Raw genomic sequence first — 19,727 nt, forward strand, 5'->3', positions numbered from 1 at the left:
AGGCGGCGTATTGTTATTTGATGTTTGCTGTTTGCTGTTTGCTGGTTGAAATAGCTCTCCATTATTTAGTGCTCGTTTACTTTCTAACATACACAGTTCTTCTCATCATCAACATCTTCTTCTTCTCCCTTCTTCTTATCGTTCTAGTATTACACAAACTCAACAGTGCTTTTCTTTTCCCCCCCCAAATTTTACTTCTAATTTACACAAAAGCTTCAACAACAGCCCACGTGCACGTGGGGGATAACCTTGACTGACTGGTAGATAATTGGTAGGCACTAAATACTGGCCCATATAAATACAGACACAGAAAACCCGACTGGTGAAGGACACTTGTCTCACATTTGCAACCCCACTTTGGCCACACTGACTATAGACATCGCACTGCCTGGATTTCAGTAGTTTTCTGTGTGAAAGTTACTGCAAAAAATTTACATTAAAGTAGTAGATGCCGAGCATCAGAGACTTTAACTTGTAAAGCCTTTTCCCTCCCCCCATTATCCCTAACCACCCTTTTCACAATTGCCCTAAGCTTGACCCCCGATCCATTCCATCCTTGTGCTTGTAGTGAAACCACGATTCTTTGTGATAGCCTTCAACAGTGTCGCTCTCTCCTCTAATGTCTTTAAACAAGGGCTTGTTACCCCACCTAATCTCCACAGTCTCTAGTTCTAACCTGTGGCAATAGCAGCTCATCACAATTTGGCTGAGCCACGTCTGACCCAGTCATTTGCCTCACTTACCGATTGTTTTCAGAGACCCAAAATGACCTCAAGTCTTTCAAAAAGCTTGCTTATTTGTGTGGTGTATTATTGGGACCATTAGTGTGGAAACACGACCCCAATTTGAAGATATTTACCAGGTTCCTCTTGGGACTTCTTATAGTATCAGTGTGCTTGTTGATAGCAGCTCTAGACCATGATACTTACATAAAGACTTTTCTGTGGATATGTTTAGGAAATGCAACTTTTGGTACAATATTCTACAGGATGTTGAAAAGGAGGAGAAAAAGCAGACTATGTGGATCTTGTACTCAGTTTTAACAATGTGCATGTTCATGGTGGTGAGGTTAGTAGATATTAGAAATTATCGAAGATTGTTTGTTTGGGCATACTTTGGTCTTACTACTTTAGGATTGCTTCTGCTGCAACGGGATTACGAGATGTTAGTAAGTTCAAGTGACAAGCAAACCAGTACGGGTAGATCAGCTAAATTGAAGTAGCTACTGCATTGGAGAGGAGCACAATCTCAACAGAGGACAGAAACTGCGGCATCCGTTAGCATTTAACAAGGCTGCATGCATTGTCGGTGGAAATTAGTTATTACTTTGGAGAGCAAACCCTTGGTACAAAAGCAAGTCAATTCCAGGAAGCGAATTTGCATTTTGCTCAAGATAAAGGGAATGAAATCTATGGTTGTCTCTAAGTTTGTCATTTGACATTGTCTGTAGAGTCTCACTCTCTAGCACCATCTCTTGCAAAGTACTACTTTGAAGAAAAGGCAAGCATTTTCAACTTCATTAGTTTTGGAAAGTGGACTGGACAAATTAACATGGTTGCAATATGCACTACTTTAGGTAAAGCTCCAGCTATGAAATTGATGAAGTGATGTAACGTGTTCCTTCCTTCCTCAATACGCGGTTGAAAACCACAAACAGTAAACAAACAACATCACAACAAACCAGAAAAAAGCAAAAATAAAAAATAAAAAAAATAAAAAATAAAAAAAAATGGAAAGATACCTTTCACCACGTATTTCATTCGATATCACAACAAATCGTACTGTTATTGAGCCCTTTTCTCTACCCAGTGCTACTCAAGGTGTAAAAGATATGGATTATTTACAGCCTGGTATGTATATTGTGTGCAAACACTCGCCTTTTTTTAGCAGCATGCGCTATCATGAATCAAAACGTATACTAACATTGCCTCAGGATTTGACCCGTCTTCAGTCACGGTGGCGAAGCTCAGGAACATATTAAATTCACACAATGTTTTGTATCCAAGCAGCGCCAAAAAGTCAGAGTTGGTGGAAATTTTTCAAGATGAGATTGCGCCAAAAGCGTCTACATTACTTGCTGAATACAACGCAAGAATTGGCAACTCTCATGATCACGGATTTCTCAATGCTACTGACAATGACGAGGAAGCAGATGAAAGGGAAGACAAATTGACACCCAGGGGAGATAAAAAGACAAAAAAGAGTAGCACTGCTGAACCTACTCCCGAGAAGTCCAAAATCAACACTGATCATGCCAAAGTCGTAAAACCCAAGGTCAAGAAGGAATCCAAAAACAAAGATGACAAAGTTTCAACAAGGAGGAATAAGAAACGAGTTGAAAAAGAGGAGCAGAGGGAAAAAGAGAGTGAAATAAAGACAGAAGAACACACTGAACATGAAACTTCTAAAGCAGAGGACGAATCAGAGATTGATGATTCCGAATCCGATGCCACGGAAAATCTCAGCTCTTTTAGCGATCAAAATGTCTTTCAATCAAGGAAAGAGTCTTCCAAACCATCAAGAAAGAGAAAGTTGAACAATAAAGATGACGAAGAATCTGCAAAGAGATTGAAATCACCAACTGCCACAAGCAACAAATCGCGCATTACCAAATCTCCAAGCAAGTCAATCTTTGATGACAGTGACTCTGATATTCTCAACTATTCGTCATTGGACAAGAAGGAGCATGACAAAAGTTTTTCTCAAGAGAAGCAAGCAAAAGATCTTACCACACAATCTCCCCGGACACCTTCAACAAAGCCTAATAAGGCGTTGCCTGTATCCACCACCCAACAAAAGTCATTCAATTCATTGCAAGAGGAAATGGATAATTTTGATAAGCAGTTGAACATAGTTAAACAGAGACACAGTTCCAACACTCCTATAAAGACTGAGAAAGATGCGAAGTCAAAGTCACGACGCACTACCCAATCACCCACAGTCGACAATGATTTGGCAAAACTGTTGGGAATCACAATACAAGGGTTTCAACCACCGGTTGTTCCTGCGCAGTTGCAACAGGTCAATCAGAATGTTAATCTGGGTGATGATGCTGCGTCAGTTGGAAATAGTCAAGGATTGTACAATTTGCAGAGCGAACAACGTAATGGCAGTGCGCAAGAATTGAGTAGCAACGTGAGATCTACAAGCAGAGACTTTACTCCAACAAGAGCAATTATGGTTGATGATCAAGGAGAAGGGAAATCTACAAAAACACCCACTTCTACGTCAAGTAAAAAGAAGAAGAAGACTTCTCAAACTCCAAGCAAACATACTACACCAGTCCCAAAAGCAACACCAAAATCGAGCGAATCATCAAGGAGAAGTGTCACACCAAAATCAGCCAAGAAGACACCCAGGATAAGAACACCACTTGGGAAGCTTGCATTGACACCTAAACCAAGATTGTTGTCGCTCAACTCAACCCAAAATATTCTGGATTCCGATGATGATGATGACGAGGAGAAGAGGGAGGTTGAGGAGGAAGAACAAAAACTGACCATTGACAATAGCCAGGCCGATGTGGAGCACTCTATTGAATACACTGATGGTTTATTCCTGGTTTCTACAGCCATCACCTTTGTTACTTGGATTCTGGTCATTTTGTCTGCATTGTTTGGATACTGGTACTATGAACAAAAGTACTTGGTTGGCTACTGTGGACAAGAGATTGATCAACCCACATTTGAAGATTCATCCGTTACATTGATTGAGAAACTTGGCAATGTCCTTGATACCTATTGCAAACCCAGTTGCGTCCCTTGTCCACCACATGCTCGATGCTTTACCAATTTAGAGTTGGGATGTTTTGAAGATTTCATGGAGCACAAGCCATGGTACGACTTTGTTTTACCAGGACACAAGAAATGTGTGCCCGATACGAAAAAAGCCGAGAAATTGGAGATTATGATCGATGTTGCACTCGATTTGTTGCGCAGCAGAAACGCAGCTGTTGAGTGCGGTGTAGGCTCTGATGATGTCAAAAGTGGAATTTCTGTGCAAGAATTGCATGATTTGTTGTTGTCGATGAAGGCGCCATACATCACTACTGAGGAATTTGAGGAACTTTGGTCGAGATCAATTGTTGAATTGAAAAAAGAACCCGATATCACGTTAAGGCAAGTACGAACTTTTTAAAAAAATTCAGATTTTTTCAGTCATTTGAACTTCAATACTAACTAATCTATCTAGATCAGACTTGCAGATTTACCGCCAGGACAATCCCCATCTAACACTAACAACTCGGAAGGCAAGGTTCAGGACAAAATCGAAATTCTTCGATCAACGTCCTTATCAAACATTAGCTTGAAATGTCAAATCCGCAGCAGTATAATGGGAAACATTTCTCGATACAAATATTGGATACTAACATTAGTATTATCAGTGATTGCATTCAAGGCTATACAATTTAAATTTAGACGACACCAATTGGAAAAGATCAAGATTGACATTTTGTATCAAGAAGTATTGGACAAGTTGGCAAATCAAGCCAGAATTGCTAGTGAAAACTCCAGCATTAATCGATACATTGGTGCTAATCAATTGAGGGATTTGATTTTGAGTAGCGAAGACGATTTGAGTGAGCGTGTAAGGTTGTGGAACTTTGTTGGGAATAAAGTGGAGCACAATACAAATGTTGTGAGCAGGATTACAGAGAATCACGGTGAAATTATGAAAGTTTGGGAGTGGATAAGCGATGAGAATAGATGATTTGTGAATGTAGGGAATGAATGCGGAAACAAGAGTCGTAGAGTTTGTAGATAAATATACACATGTGTAAATATACACAGCTGACAACCTACCTAAAACGGAAATACGGTGGTATGGTGGGGTGGCTTCAAGCTCATAACCCACTTAAAACTGCAACCTGGTGCCATTATGCTACGATGCTGAGCTCGTAAATTGTGTAAAATTACAACGCAGTGCCTTTTGAAGGTAAGGCGTCAAGCTCAGAGGAAATTTATAAGGACTAACAGATTCGAACTTTGAGATAGTAATTAGTAATGAAAGACTTCCGTTTGAAATTTAGTGTATAGAAAGTAAAATTGAATAAACACGATAACACCATCTGTATTACTAACAATGCCATCTAACACTACTAAAACCACAACTGCTGCAATTGACAGCTAACTTGGAAAATCATCGGTTCACTACCTCTCAATAATTGACCCTATATAAGGATTACTTTCTGACAAGATTCTTTCCCTTCCTTCATAGAGACAAAGTACAATTCGACAATTTCTCATAGCAGTAAATGTTGCCAATCGTAAAGACGATGACATATAGCAAAAGGAAAACAATCGAGTATATTTGTCCATCTTTGCAATTTGCAACAACAGGTCAAATCACTCTCTGAGGACCGCCAACAGCAAAATTTCAATGCATTTATCTAAAGTGTCGTTTGTGACTAGTGTAGTATATCTAAGTACCGTTCATTTATCCCTCACTCACCCGTAACCCCCCTCCCCCCTTTCCGCGTTTCTAACCATCTCCAATCGATGCCGCCTTTTACATCCCAGTAACACTTCTTTCCTACAACAGCAGCCTCATCCAACCAAATTGCTCAAGCTATGCAAGAAATTTGTTATCAAGTATTCAATTGAATCCAACTTTGTAAAACAGCTGACCAAGACCGGATCCTCAGACGAAACTTCAATTTTCGATTTGATCATCACAACCATTTTGTTATACGTTACACACCTCGTGATATAATCCTGTGCATCATGTTTCGGTTTCAACAGTATATGACTCATCACATTGTTGAAAAAGCTACTCGTCTCATGCTTGTCATGCGAATCGTAGTCGGGAAGCAAGTTATTGACTTTCTCATTTTCCTTACCTGTTTGCAAACTAGGAGCACCACTTACGACCGAGCTGACGTCCGAAGACAGATGTTTCTGTCCCGTTGATCCTCTTATGCTATTGGCAGATGATGGAGGAAGTTTCATTTGTTCTCGAACCTTGTCAACATAAGATTGACCGGTGTGCGGATCGATATCACCCCATGGTTTTTCCATTACTCGTGACAAACTTTTCAAATCGACGCAAATCTCTGCTTGGTTGAGATAAAAGTCAATGGGGATGGTGTTTGGTAGCTCAGGTTCGAAAACTTGGCCATTGGTAACTTTTTCAGGGAAAACCAAGCCTGGGTCTGTTGGAAGTTGTAAATTCGTCTTTGCTGTCTGTATACTGGATAGTAGGCGCTGAAATTCGTCAATCAACTTTTTATGCGTAGCGTCATGATCGAGCACTTTCACGTCAGTGAATTCAGATAGTTGGTTGATCAACATGATCGATGCATCGATGGCACTATTGGCATTGATGATTTGCTCCAATAGTACAGGCTTTTTCAATTTCAACTTGTGGAATACCTTGTTTAGATAGTGATCTCTGACCGCTACAGTAAATTCGGTAATGAATGCACCATCTCTAACAATGATACCCTTCAAGTTGTCTTGGGTTCCCGATGACACAGGTAACTTTATAGGGGGGCCTTTTTGAATCTTGCTGCTAGGATCTGGTTGTTGTGGAGAGTTGAACATTAGCAAATTTGAACATATAGTTAATGCTTCAATGATTTGTGGGAATTCGGGCAAGATAACCAGCGATACCAACCAATGTAGTTCACGATCATCTTGTTGCTGTTGTATTTTGGAAACCAAGTTTGCAAATGTTTGTTGATCTTGGTTCAGCTGGAACAAGTTCATCTTTCGGTTGTACTAGAAATCAGAATGATGGAAAAGGTAGATGAATGGAGAAACTGTTGGTGCTGTTGTTGTTGTTGTTGTTGTTGTTGTTGTTGGTGCTGTTGTTGGTATGCAGGTGGATCTTTCTCATCTTCTGTCAAAAACACAAATATTTTACGCGACGGTTTTAGCCATACAAAGCAAATCACCACTCTTTTGCACGTCAATTTTGCATAATGAACTACAGCATCACCTCGATCGAGTCTGATTTGCTAAACTTGCACAATTCAACTGTTTTGAACAATACAAATGCAACTGCCACTTCGCTGTCATTGCTAAATCTTGATTTACAATCATGGATCTTACAAGAGCTCGCCACGGTGGTTTTGATATTGTGCTTTTCGTTGACATTGATCACGATAGGATCGTACTCAACCATATCCAAACCTAAAGATGCTGGAGATCCAAGAGACGACATGTATTCAAATGAAAATTTTGATCCAACCGATATGGACAATTCCAGATATTTCATTACGAATAAATTCGGTTTGGAACTGATTGGAATACTGGAATTAACGTGGACTCACGTGTTTATGTTTCCAGTTGTTGCTGGATTGGCCATTTCGGGGATGTATTATTGCCTCAAGAATAAAATTTCAATCAGTTCCATCATCAAGTGGTACTTTATCTTGTTAACGCCAGCAAATACATACTTTACATTCAATACATTGTTGACTATGGCGGCGAGGAGAGTCACACATCTTTTTGGGAAGGATTCACGAGCAGTGTTTGAGAGGTATAGATTTGCCATTGCCAAAGATCAAGAGTTGTTTCCTCTTGGTGTATTGGAGAATATTGACCTTGACAAGTTTATCGATGAGGGTGAGAACACCAAGGGAAAGAAAACAGATGACGATTCCGAGGATGATCCAGCAGCAAAGAAGGTGGTCAAGACTTTAAAACTCAAGCAGTACATTGAGGACCAGAAATTGACCATATTTGGCGAAACGGATTTGCAATCGGGTGCATTTGAGTTTGATGGTGTGTTTGATCTAAAATTTTTACTTTTATTGCCAGCATCGCTTTTCATTAGCTACACATTTTATAAAAACTACACCAGTTGGAAATGGAGCAATTTCATTGCCTTTAATTTTGTTATTTCATCCTTTTCACAATTTCAATTGACAAATTTCAAGTTGGCGTATGGTTTATTATTGGGATTGTTTTTCTATGACATTTACTTTGTTTTTGGTACTGAGATTATGATGACTGTGGCCACAAAGATGGATGTACCTATGAAGTTATCAATTCCCAAATTGTATGATTCGGGCCTCAGTATTTTGGGATTGGGAGATATTGTTATACCTGGCTTGCTATGCAACTTGTGTTTACGATTTGATGTTGCCAGACACTACAAGAAAAATACTGATGAACCATTTCATCATTTGACAAATTATCCAACACCATATTTCACCGTTAGTTTAATCTTTTATTCCATAGGAATCATTGCAACTTTGGTGGCACTCAATGTGTTTCAAACGGGACAGCCTGCATTGTTGTATATTGTGCCAAGTTTGTTGTTGGGAATTACTGGATACAGTTTTGCCAAGGGTGAATTGGATCAATTTTGGAGTTTTTCCGATAGTATAAAGCCATTTGATCACAACGATGGAGATGACTCCGATGAAGACGAGGAGTATGTTCCTGAAGAAATTGATGATGAATTGGACGCGTTCATTGCCAAGGTGGAAAGAAAAAGAGCTCAGGATGAAGGATTGAGTGAGACTGATATTGACGACTTGTATAACGAGGACGACGATGATACTTTCGTAATTGAAGTGGACGAGGGGGAGGAAGAAGGAGAAGATGATGGCGACAGCGATGAAGAAGATAGTGACGAAGGCATAGATACAGAGGAATCTGACGAAGATGCTGGATGGGAATTTAGAGAAGATTTGTCTATTTTGATTAGAGATTTGAATGATGAACCAAGGGAGTGGTATACAAGTGATGAAGAAGAGGACTGAGTGTGCTAATTGATGATAGATAGGTAACATAGCCTATCATTTTAGTAGTTTGTTCGTACTGAGTAGATTTGGGAGTAGTGGATAAACTGTAATGTAAGACTGTTGCACAAGTTACACTAGGTGATAAGAAACGAAGGTTCTAAGTTGAGACCCAAGATAAGATTTCAATGTTACAAGATAAGAATTGTTTTAAGCCACCCACTAGGGGGTGTACAGCTATGCACTCAACCACAGTATTACAGATTCCGGGGTCAGTCGTACGAAGTATGATTTAGATTATTGGAAACGGTTCTGAAGACATGCTTTTTCGCTGCTGATTGTTCTTTCCTGATTCTACACGTATAGGCGGTGGATCTAATTTCTCTTTTTCTAGAGTGCAATGATTTGCTTTGGTTTGCTTTGGTGTGGATTGTATTGTGTTGTGGTAAGTGTGGAATGTAGTGTGTATTTGTATTGTATGTGAGTTATGCAAGATCTAAAGATTTGGTTTACCCAAAAACTAAGCCTTGTATTGATAATCACAAACTACACAAATCAAATATACCAAACACACAAACTCCTTTATCAACAATAACTTCACAATAATGACTTTCTTTTTTTTTTTTTNTATGTGAGTTATGCAAGATCTAAAGATTTGGTTTACCCAAAAACTAAGCCTTGTATTGATAATCACAAACTACACAAATCAAATATACCAAATACACAAACTCCTTTATCAACAATAACTTCACAATAATGACTTCTTTTTTTTTTTTTTACTGCAAAGAAAGCCCCACGTGGGTGTTGGTCGTTTCCCTTTAACTCAAGCAAATAATCAAACACAGTTCTAAACAATGCATACAATCTAGAGAAATTAAAGCTCGTCAACACTCCATGTTATCCATAATTATCCATACATTGACCTTTTTGATACCTAGAACTTGTTACACCCGATATAGTTAAATTTAAGGTTTCGCCAAATAAGAGTTCCACAGCAGTGGCAAATCTATTTTTTTAAATTTTGTTTTTTGTTTTTGTTTTTTTTAATCAAGTCACAACCCCCCCTGGAGATCTTGTGACCGTTCTGCTTAAGCGCTGGTGCTGCTTTTAGCATCCACGAAGATGCAATTAAATGAACTTGCAAGAATCATCCCTTTTACCAAACACTAGTATCATCTATTGGCGCCGTTCTCGTTGCAAAACAATAATCCAATATACAAGTGGATATAGCCACATTGTTTGCAGGGTACAGATTATACACAAACAAAAGGGACTAAATGTATCTGCACGACTCCCTATTGTTGTACTATACAGACACAGCGTGGTATATTAGATCCATCAATAAGCCCGAAACGAAGGGGAAAAAAAAAGAAAACACTGTAAAGTGGACAGTTATCATTCGTACCACCTTCTCCTACTTGCCTCCAATATCTTCTCCTAATGTAATTTTAACCAAGAAAGAGGGGGCCAGAAAGAGAGTCAGTAAGTGACTATTTATATATATATATATATATATGTACATCTCAGTATATATAAATAGAAACACACACATTGTAAATAAACAAAAATTGAGTTAAAAGAAACCCCCCCCTGCATACGAAACACACGCTGCACTGTTGCATATTCTAATGACACAAAGCGGAAAACAATAGAGTGAGAAAAGGTGTTTACCGCCAGAATTATCCCATCCATACGGAAATAAACATGCACAACAATGGTAATAACAGCTCCGCTCCCTACTTCCCTTTTTGCTAATAAATCAAGCTCCTCTTACACCATACATATAGAACTGTCTCCCCCTTCATTTCTCTTTAATCGTTGCTTTACCCGTTTTTGCAAATATCCCCTTCTTTTTTCTTTAACTTTGAAGGTACCAAAGCATGGCTACATTAAGAACGCAACAACGTACATTTATTGCAATAGTCGTTTTCCTACTCATACTTTCAACTATATCATTTTTGAATATCAATAGGCACTCACTAAGCAACTTTAGAGGGTATACCTCACAACAATCTGAGTTGAAACTTTTCACCTCAATCGAAACAAAGAAGCCCACAGCCTCGAAAGCCACTGAAGAGGCCAACACAGCCACGGCAGCACCTGCATTGGCAACAACCAGTGAAGCTAGCAGCAGCTCGACCAGTGGCACCTCCACCTCTACATCCTCAACCATACAAAGCAAACCAACTGGTGAATCAACAAGCCATCAACAATTCTTCAAATACTCGTACTACGACACAACATCAAATTCATTCAAGGTAGTTTATGAGCAACAACCGCAACATATCCCCCGCCTGGAACAAGAACAGAAAGAAACCGAAGCAAAACCAACGAATAAATATACCACCATCAATGAAAAACCTTCCATTCTTATCCTTTCAGCTATCGGCAAAGATAACCCATATGGCAATAATCGTGTATTTGTGGATTTCATGAAATCAATACAAACTATAGTCGACAACCAACCAGATTTCCATTTCAACTTGGGACTATCAACAAACTACATCACCGAGTTTGAAAATATTCAACAGTATATTCATGATTATGACAGTGAGCTTTTCAAGTACTTTAGAACAATCACCGTTGTTTCTGCACCTGATCTAGAACACCTTCCATCCACTGGCAGCACCGATGGAGATGGATTATCTAGAGAAAACCGACACGACGACAACAAACAGCGATTAAGAAGAAGATTGATTGCTAGATGTCGAAACTACCTCATATCAAACGTCCTCTCATTGGAAACATACACCTTATTCCTCGATTCCGACATTTCAGAATTTGAACATGCTTCCAAATTCATTCAATTCCTAGTTGGATCCAAAAAGGATATAATTGTCCCTCGTATTACAAGAGGCGAGACCTCGGACTATGACCGTAATTCATGGCGGGGTAAACGAACCAAACCCACTCCGGAACAATTACAATTGATGGATGAAAACAAATGGGACCAGGTTGATTATGTACCTCGTGATGTTGAACTGGAGATGTTTCATTTTGTCAACATGGACAATAAGCAGGACTTGACTATTGAACAACAGAAATTAAGTTATATAGTTCCGTTGGACTCTGTTGGTGGTGCTGTTCTTTTCTTCAAATCCTACATTTTCAAACAAGGTGCCATTTTCCCAACTAGTTATATAATCGGAACTACTTGGGACAGAATGGAGGGCTATGATGGAATTGAAACTGAAGGAATATGTTACTTGGCCAAGCCATTGGGTTATCGTTGTTGGGGTATGCCCAACTTAGTGGCTCATCATGTAATTTAATTCAAGATAGGCTAAGAAGATATAATTTAGACTTTATTCACATCATTTAAAAGCCTCTGTTTTCCTCTTGGCTTTCGACATGTCGTGGTACCTACGCTTGCACAATATGTAACAGCTTCTCCTTGATTACTTTATCCGGCAACTCATTCACCAAAACCACATAATTGACACCGCCCCATTTCTTCTGTTTGGTGTTCTTGTACCACAAGCATTTCGTAGATTGGGGAAGTGTTGGAATCAAGGCCTCTATATCAATCAATGGCGGCAGAATTGTATCAGCATTAAGCGCAATTTCGTGTAATCTTGGATGTGTAACACCCTTGTGTTGGCCAAGGTTGTCCATGGAAAACGCTTGCAACATAGTATCATTCAACTTCAACACTCGAAGATTAGTTTCTGTTGCAGGAAAACTCAAGTCAAGTTCATATAGTGGATTATACGAAAGATTGAGCACTTCAATTGACGTAGTTGAAAAATGCACTGACACCTGTGTGAGTTCATTCAGTTCCATGGTCAACACCCGCAAATTACGCAACCCCAAAACTGACTTTGGAAACTTGGAAAGCCCATTGCTAGATAAATCGAGCACCTCCAAGGTTTGTGGGAACTCAAGCTTGTGGCTGCCCCATTCAACCCCATGTAGATCGAGACTGGTGAACATGTATTGACCTGGAAGTACCTGTGTTGAAGAAAGAGTTTCATCAACCGGAACACGTGGTACACCTCCATACATTGAAAACTCCTTGAGACTGGAAGGTAGCTTGGTCAAGGCAGATCTTGAAAGTGTGTACTTGTTACTGTCTATGCGTAATTTATCGAGTTGTAGTAACTCTCCACTCCTATTCACCAAGAGGTCAACTTCGTCCAATTCATTAAATGAAGCATTGATATCCCTCAAAGTCACCGGGTAGGAAGCCCCATCCAATCTTCTCAAGTGATTGAAAGTGATATCCAACTTTTCCATTTTGGGTGGGAAGGTAACCTTGTCTAAGGAGACGATAAAATTATCACTTAGATTCAATCTTTCAACAGACTTGGGGAACACACACCTTTCAACCATAGACCCCAAATCAGAGCTTGACAATTCAAGATCTTTCAATTTCGAAAATTTTGCAAAGTTGAGATCAACGTCCTCCCATTTGATGTTGCACCGCAGTAAACGCAAGTACAGTAATCGCAATGGAAGCATCTCCAACACTAGACTGGCATTCTCATGTACCTTGACAAGTGTTAATTTTTCCAAAGTGACGGGAAGCTTCCACAGCAGTAGTCCAATATTGTCTCCCATCTTGACGAGTTCCAATTCTGTTAAAGGTAGAAAACTCAACGGTGGAGCTGTGGTTTGCACCAATGACAAAGACTCCAAGGTGATTTCCTTTTCCCTCACATGTGTATTGAAAAACGGAATAAATATGTCGAAGCTCCCGCTATCGTGATCAAATTTCGATATCTTTATCTTTGAAGTCCAGGGACCACTCAATTGTAAAATCATTTTGCATAAGTTCGTCACTAAACCAGGAGACACAGGTCCATCCAAATGCAACTCAAGTTCTTCAATTTGGGGATATGAGATTGGCTGGGGTTCAACTACCGACTGGCCCAAATCAAGAGTCCCCCTCAACGAGAGCCTCCTCAACAATTTCGGTAACTCCCAAATCCTAAATTGCGGTTGTTGGCTAGGCACAGGCGCATACGTAAGGTCCTTCAAGTTGTCACACTCCAAAAAGGAGCCTTTCACGAAACAATTGCAAAGTTTCAAAATTTCAATATTTTTGAGGTCACTCAAGTTTATCTCATTGTTGTAATGTGCATCGTCTTGTCCAAGGTCGATGGAAAACAGGTAAATGCTACTTTTGGCTTTTTTGAGAAAGCTCAACAACTGAGCAACATCAATGGCGTAATTGTTCTTGTACTTCAGGAATAAGATTTCGACACTCAATTTCACTGTCGAGCTTGGTTGTAACTCCTCAATCAAGTCTTTGAACTCATACAAATACTCAGTAGAGTGCTTCTTATAAGACAAATGTGCAATAACTGGCACTTTTTCTCGAATGCAATAGTCGTATAGTGTTTGAAATTGACTTTTGGACTGAAGTTTTAATCCACCCAACTTGTTTGGCTGAGGTTGGTCGTCAAACAAATATGTAGCATCCAGGTCCCACGAGTACAGGAAACTCCCCGCATTTCGAATGTAACTCTTCAAAGCCGGCTTAATGTTATGGTTTCGTTGTAGAAAGGGTTGAGAATTCCGTTTGAAGAATTGAGTAATTTCATATATTTCCACATGTGAAAGTATCTGACCCCAGAGATCTTCCGACAAGTTGTCTAGTAAATTAAAATGGCTAAAGACCATCGCGTGCTAATGATATATGATAGGATCAATGGAGCACATGGATCTTTTTTCTCATTCGCCAATTTTTGAAGTTTGGTGGAAATGGGGAATGTGTTGATGAGAGGTCAATGTTAGCGAGACGTGTTTTCACAAAATAGTCAACTTTTATAATGAGGTACCACCACCCGCACTACAGACACCACAGACACCACAGACACAGGCCAAATAGATCTCATTTACTAACAGGTAGTGGACGTAGTTACTTGATACTCGTCAGAAAACCATTTACTTATTATACGCAGAGTACACTAAGGGTGCTGGACAAGCCAAAGTCACCGAACAGAACCCTCCTCAATATTGACCACTAAGGGATATCTATTGCACTTCATTGTCTAATTAGCCCAATTACTCTATAAATGTGATTGATCATAATAGAACTTGGTCAACGGCGATACTGGACGAGGATATCCACCCAACTGGTGGGTTTTTCTGAACTCTGCAATCGAGGTGACCAAAGTTCCACAAGGGTATCCTTCTGGTACGGGATGTTCTATAGCTGATTTGATCTCTTGCGCAACTTGTGCTTGATTCAAAGTTGTCTTTGTCACACGTTCAACTTCTCCAATATATTCCTCAACGATCAAGTCGATGGACGTCAGATCCGCTTTTTTGACCAAATCATCAACAAACTCATGTCCAACTTCGTACCCATGACGGTATCCAAAGTTGGCTAAGGCACTTTGTACTAGTTTTGCATGCGGCACTGTGTTCTTTACCTGTGATTTCAAGTGCAACACAAACTTGCCACTTTTTTGGTTGTTGTTGGTTTCTACTCCAGTGACATATTCACTGAAAAATCTGATAAACTCTTCTTTGGTGATTTTCTCCAATAATGATGCATGCTTTTGCCTTGCATCAAACTCATAATACCCATCTGTAATAGAATTCCATAAACGGCTAGTTTCCTCACCCAAGTGCTTGATTTTTTGCAATTTGGCATCAATCAAAGCTTGCTTGAACTTGTCAAAGTTCTCATCAGTCAACTCATGGTTCACGTACTTGCCAAACTTTGTCAAGAATTCGTCAATTCTGTACTCCAAATACTCACTAGACCTCTCTGACTGCACCAAGATTCTAAACCCAATAGAGGTTCTCCCCTTTCTCAACCCTGAAAACACAACATACCCCAACTGCTCCTTTGTTCGCAATTGATTGAAGCAAGGTTCGCGAATGATTGTTGCCAATAAATCGGTAAGCACCCTCAATTTTACGTCGTCATTGGTTGGGCTAAATTGCAAGTAGTACTCAATACACGAGTTGATATTGTGTTTATCCTTTAGGTCAACTTCGAAGCGTGTGACTTCACCCGGTTGAAACACATAGTTTTGCAAATGAAACTTGTTTTCGTCATATTCCTGCATGATTGGACTGATCAGATCCAAGTGTCTCGATATAGTTGATCTAATCTCGGTGGCATTGTTGATGTCAAAGTTACCATGAGCCAACACTTCTGCAAACACACCGGCTGAGGTAATTGAATTTTTGATAAACTTCTCCACGTCGTTGAACTGCAAGTTCTCCAACACTTTGATCTTGTCATCATAATCGTACACTTTTTCATTGACAACTTGTAAATGATACGTGCCAATTTGATTATAAGGGACTTGATACCCAACATTCTTAAACTCTTTCAACAACTTGAACTTCAATGGCGCAAATCTATCCGCACTGGGCGTAAAGTTGAAAAACTCATCCAAAACCTTGTTTAAAAGAACTGGGAGCTTGTGATTGTACCCACTAACATATATAGCAAACCCATCTCGCCAACAATTGATGCCAACTCTCAAACCAACCAACGATGCAAAATAAGTAACTTGATTCAAATGATCATCTAGCATTTCGGCAAACACGACAGATTTTGTTGCTGATTCTATATCAACATTGGCGGCCGGTAAATGAAACACAATTTCAATTGTCCCCTTTGGCACCTGAAACTGATCATCTTGTTTGTACCAAAGGTTCATCTTGTTATCGTGAGATACTAAATAAGGGAAAATTTGTGGCGACTCCAGTTTCTTTCCAAGTATGTCAAAGTTGGTGGGAATAAAAGGGTTCGGTGCTGGGAAATGCAATTTGGGGTTGTGAGTGGTTGGTGGTGCTTTGAGCAGATCGAGCAAGTCCTTTGGGATATCTTGCACCTCGTACTCTGTGCCATACCACTTTTCTTTCCGAGAAAGGTCTTCAAAGTCAGGGGACACCAAAGTGACGCGAAAGTTTCCACAATTCAAATAAGACGCAAATGTGCCGATAGCTTCAGGGTCGTACCTAGTTACAACAGAAGAGCTCAATAATCTGTCAGCAGGTATGTACTCGTCAAACTTGTATAGAGAGCTGCTCAATTTGGAAGCCGTATTCGCGGCATCTGATTTCTGCTTAAACTTGAAATTGACCTCTGACATGCTCTTGATCTCCTCCCATATCCACTTTTGCGGTCCTTGCTCTTTAATAAGGTTTAAGTAATCAAACGTAGTCTTGACAATATCTTGCCAGTTCCTCAACCCCTCGGGAGTCAATTGAAACTCAACAATGTACGAAGAGCTACCCTGGCAGACTTTCATATTCCCAGAAGACAATTCGGTAACCCAGCCTTTACTCTTGAGGTAAAACAAAATGGAGCCTTCACTTTCGTGACCCAACAAGTGTGAAAAATAACTTTGTGGTTTGCAATCCCATTTGCTCTCCAAATCGTCAGGTATCATAAAAGTTATATCCATTTGGTGCATATCCTTGACTGGTTTTGCTTTGATGAGCTTGAGCATCTGGTCTTTTTCGTAAATCAACTCGCCATCATAGCTAGGTCTCGCCAAACCTTTATCTGTCACTTCAGAAAACTTTTCAATGGCCCAGGTCGATAACTCATCCAAACTCTCTTTTCCTAGGATTACCAAAGACATCAAGTTGGAAGAATATCTGTCACTGTGGAATTTCATCAAGACATCACGCACATTGACTCCTTCCAGCTCGGGTACAGTATGCAAAGTGACAAAGTTGCCAGTTGAGAATCCATTGTATGGGTGACGGGCATTACTCAACAGCTTGTCCAATTGGTACAACCGCCACAAGTCATTTTGAAGATTTTTTTTATTTTCAGAATCAACAGCGTTTATCTCACGATCTTTGCAACTTTTGCTAAACAATGGTGAAATGAAAAACTGGGCAAACCTATCCAACGCTCCCTCCAAGTGATTTGATCCAACCTGGAAGTAGTAGTTGGTATGTTCTGCTGCAGTGTAGGCGTTGGAATGCCCCGAGTGTTTGGCCAAATAGTCGGAGTACTCGTTTTCCAGTGGGTACTTTGATGTGCCCATGAATAACAAGTGTTCGCAAAAATGAGCCAAACCGGGGACATTATACGCCTTGTCTGCAAACGACCCAACATTGACATCTAACGACGCTGCTGACTTGTCTGCGTGTGGATCACTGATGACCAACACTCTGATATCGTTTTTAAGCTTCAAGTAACGATATTTCCTATCATCGAGAAGTGGCTTTTCAATGTTGGAATCATCAGCTAATAAAGTGAACTGCTCTTTGAGGTCAGGCATGATGGACTGTGGTGATGTTGCAAAAGGTCTTTTCAATAAGTTTGACAAGGATAACGAGGGACTGTAGTAGTAAAAAGTGGTAAAGTGTTTAACCAGTGTCGACACAATGAAACTATGCAGATAAAATTTTGTGCAACACCAGAAGAATAGGACCATGAAAAGGAGGCAAGCTCTAGTATATGTGAAACCAATGTTGAAAATCAACTTTGTTGGAAATGTGAGGGACAAATACGGGGCGTTATCGAAAGGCGAGCTCTTCTTTAAACCTTTGTTTTTTCTTTTTCTCTCTTCGGCGTTGGTGGCACAAAACAATCAGATGGGGGATGATAGAATGCGGCGGTGGCTGCTGATACCTTGTTGGTTACTATCACCCTTGTGGTTGCACAGCCAATTATTTCAGAGTGTCAGAAGAGCTAGCACCTTCATTGGAGTCGACGAGGAGGAAGGGTAGTGGAAAACCAGTAAAAAAGTGTGGCATCTAACTTACAACCAAGCAGTAGTCTCTCATTCACTCGACAATCAACTCAGCCTATATTCATATTTTGCTGCAAGAGGTGAACTGAGGATCTCGAGAGCACATTCCTTTCACAAATACTGGGGTATTTGTGTTGTACATATATCGGTCGGGGATGTTCTTTTACATTAGTTAAGCAAATAGTTGCAAAATAAATGAATCATCCGACTTATTTATCTGAGCACGTGCAATATGGCTTTAACTTGTTGCTTTTCCCACAACTTTGACTGCTTGGAGTTCTACAAATGAGCAATATTAGGTAGAGTGGTGCATATTATTGGGCAATCGTGATATACATCTATGGAGCTACTATTGTTTGTCGCATTCTAGTCTGCCGTAGAAATAAAACCGGACACAACACCAATTGAGCAGATCACTGTTTGTGCGACTTTGAATAAAATGTGCCCTCGTTGTTGATTGGTGGAAATGGCATATCGCGTCCTTACTAGTTTTGAAAAACGATAAGAAAAGAATACTCTGTAAGCAAATCATGGAAATTTTGCGCTAGTTTCTTTGCAACATTTCAAAATAGTTTGAGCTCATGGGAGAGGTTAAAGAAACTACGATACAAGAGTTAACTTCAGTAGCATTGACTATGTAATACCCGTCCATATACATCCACAACGCCATCATTTATTGTGATGGAGTCCTCACGAATTGGGGACTTGTTGTCTACACCCAAATCGCTATCATGTCCAAGGTCACCAATCTGCATTAGTAACAATAACATTCTAAATCGAGGTCAACGAAGTAACAACCAAAGGTTTTCCTTGCACTGAATTTCACTTTTATCACTTCTGGCCATCGAAGACGGAGAGAAGTTTCACCAAAAGTTGAACCGCGGTTAAACACCAAGTGGTGTAGCAATAGACAGTTTGTGTAAAAGTGCATTCCTCAGCTCTCTTCTCCCTAACTTCTCCGACTCCCCACCCATTCTTCCCTGGTACTTGCAGCTGCCAAGAAAATTGGGGTTCACACCACATTATGGGAATTGTTTCAACACTGTCATTTTGATTTGTGGCACTTGCGCACTAAAGCTATTGCACAAACACGAGCCAAGAAAATGAATGAATAAGTAAACACCCGAAAGCAATTGAAAGCTTTTTCCCGACATGCAGTGTCAACCACACTAAAACGAACCACAATTTGAAAACAACAACATATAAACAAAGCGGGAAGAAACTTTCAATTGTTTTAGTTGCCGCTTCCTCCGCCCATTCTTCAATTCCATCAGGGTGTTCTGAGGATATGCTTTTCTTTTTTTTTTTTCTTTTTTTTTTTTTTTTTTTTTTTTTTTTTTTTTTTTTTTTTT

At 39.8% G+C, this 19,727-nt stretch overlaps 6 protein-coding genes across 6 annotated transcripts; 3 read left to right on the plus strand and 3 right to left on the minus strand. All coding sequences in view use genetic code 12, as the record gives it.

Annotated features, from left to right (window-relative positions):
- Window positions 1–1,831: 1,831 nt before the first annotated feature.
- On the plus strand, window positions 1,832–4,710 carry KGF57_001745 (uncharacterized protein; the record flags this gene model as incomplete). The annotated part of the gene is made up of 3 exons (XM_051750983.1): window positions 1,832–1,850; window positions 1,934–4,122; window positions 4,192–4,710. The coding sequence occupies 3 exons, from the start codon at window positions 1,832–1,834 to the stop codon at window positions 4,708–4,710; spliced, it is 2,727 nt and encodes a 908-aa protein (XP_051609719.1).
- Window positions 4,711–5,546: 836 nt separating this feature from the next.
- Window positions 5,547–6,707, minus strand: RAV2 (Rav2p; the record flags this gene model as incomplete). Its single annotated transcript, XM_051750984.1, has 1 exon — window positions 5,547–6,707. The coding sequence occupies one exon, from the start codon at window positions 6,705–6,707 to the stop codon at window positions 5,547–5,549; it is 1,161 nt and encodes a 386-aa protein (XP_051609720.1).
- Window positions 6,708–6,922: 215 nt separating this feature from the next.
- Window positions 6,923–8,713, plus strand: KGF57_001747 (uncharacterized protein; the record flags this gene model as incomplete). The annotated part of the gene is made up of 1 exon (XM_051750985.1): window positions 6,923–8,713. The coding sequence occupies one exon, from the start codon at window positions 6,923–6,925 to the stop codon at window positions 8,711–8,713; it is 1,791 nt and encodes a 596-aa protein (XP_051609721.1).
- A 1,859-nt stretch (window positions 8,714–10,572) lies between these two features.
- On the plus strand, window positions 10,573–11,964 carry KGF57_001748 (uncharacterized protein; the record flags this gene model as incomplete). The annotated part of the gene is made up of 1 exon (XM_051750986.1): window positions 10,573–11,964. The coding sequence occupies one exon, from the start codon at window positions 10,573–10,575 to the stop codon at window positions 11,962–11,964; it is 1,392 nt and encodes a 463-aa protein (XP_051609722.1).
- Window positions 11,965–12,055: 91 nt separating this feature from the next.
- On the minus strand, window positions 12,056–14,317 carry KGF57_001749 (leucine-rich repeat domain-containing protein; the record flags this gene model as incomplete). Its single annotated transcript, XM_051750987.1, has 1 exon — window positions 12,056–14,317. One exon carries the CDS (start codon window positions 14,315–14,317, stop codon window positions 12,056–12,058), a length of 2,262 nt encoding a protein of 753 aa, XP_051609723.1.
- A 389-nt stretch (window positions 14,318–14,706) lies between these two features.
- Window positions 14,707–17,901, minus strand: STE23 (metalloendopeptidase; the record flags this gene model as incomplete). Its single annotated transcript, XM_051750989.1, has 1 exon — window positions 14,707–17,901. One exon carries the CDS (start codon window positions 17,899–17,901, stop codon window positions 14,707–14,709), a length of 3,195 nt encoding a protein of 1,064 aa, XP_051609724.1.
- Window positions 17,902–19,727: the final 1,826 nt, after the last annotated feature.

Source organism: Candida theae (genome assembly GCF_024610275.1).
Source record: "Candida theae strain CBS 12239 chromosome Unknown scaffold30, whole genome shotgun sequence".
Taxonomy (NCBI): domain Eukaryota; kingdom Fungi; phylum Ascomycota; class Pichiomycetes; order Serinales; family Debaryomycetaceae; genus Lodderomyces; species Lodderomyces theae.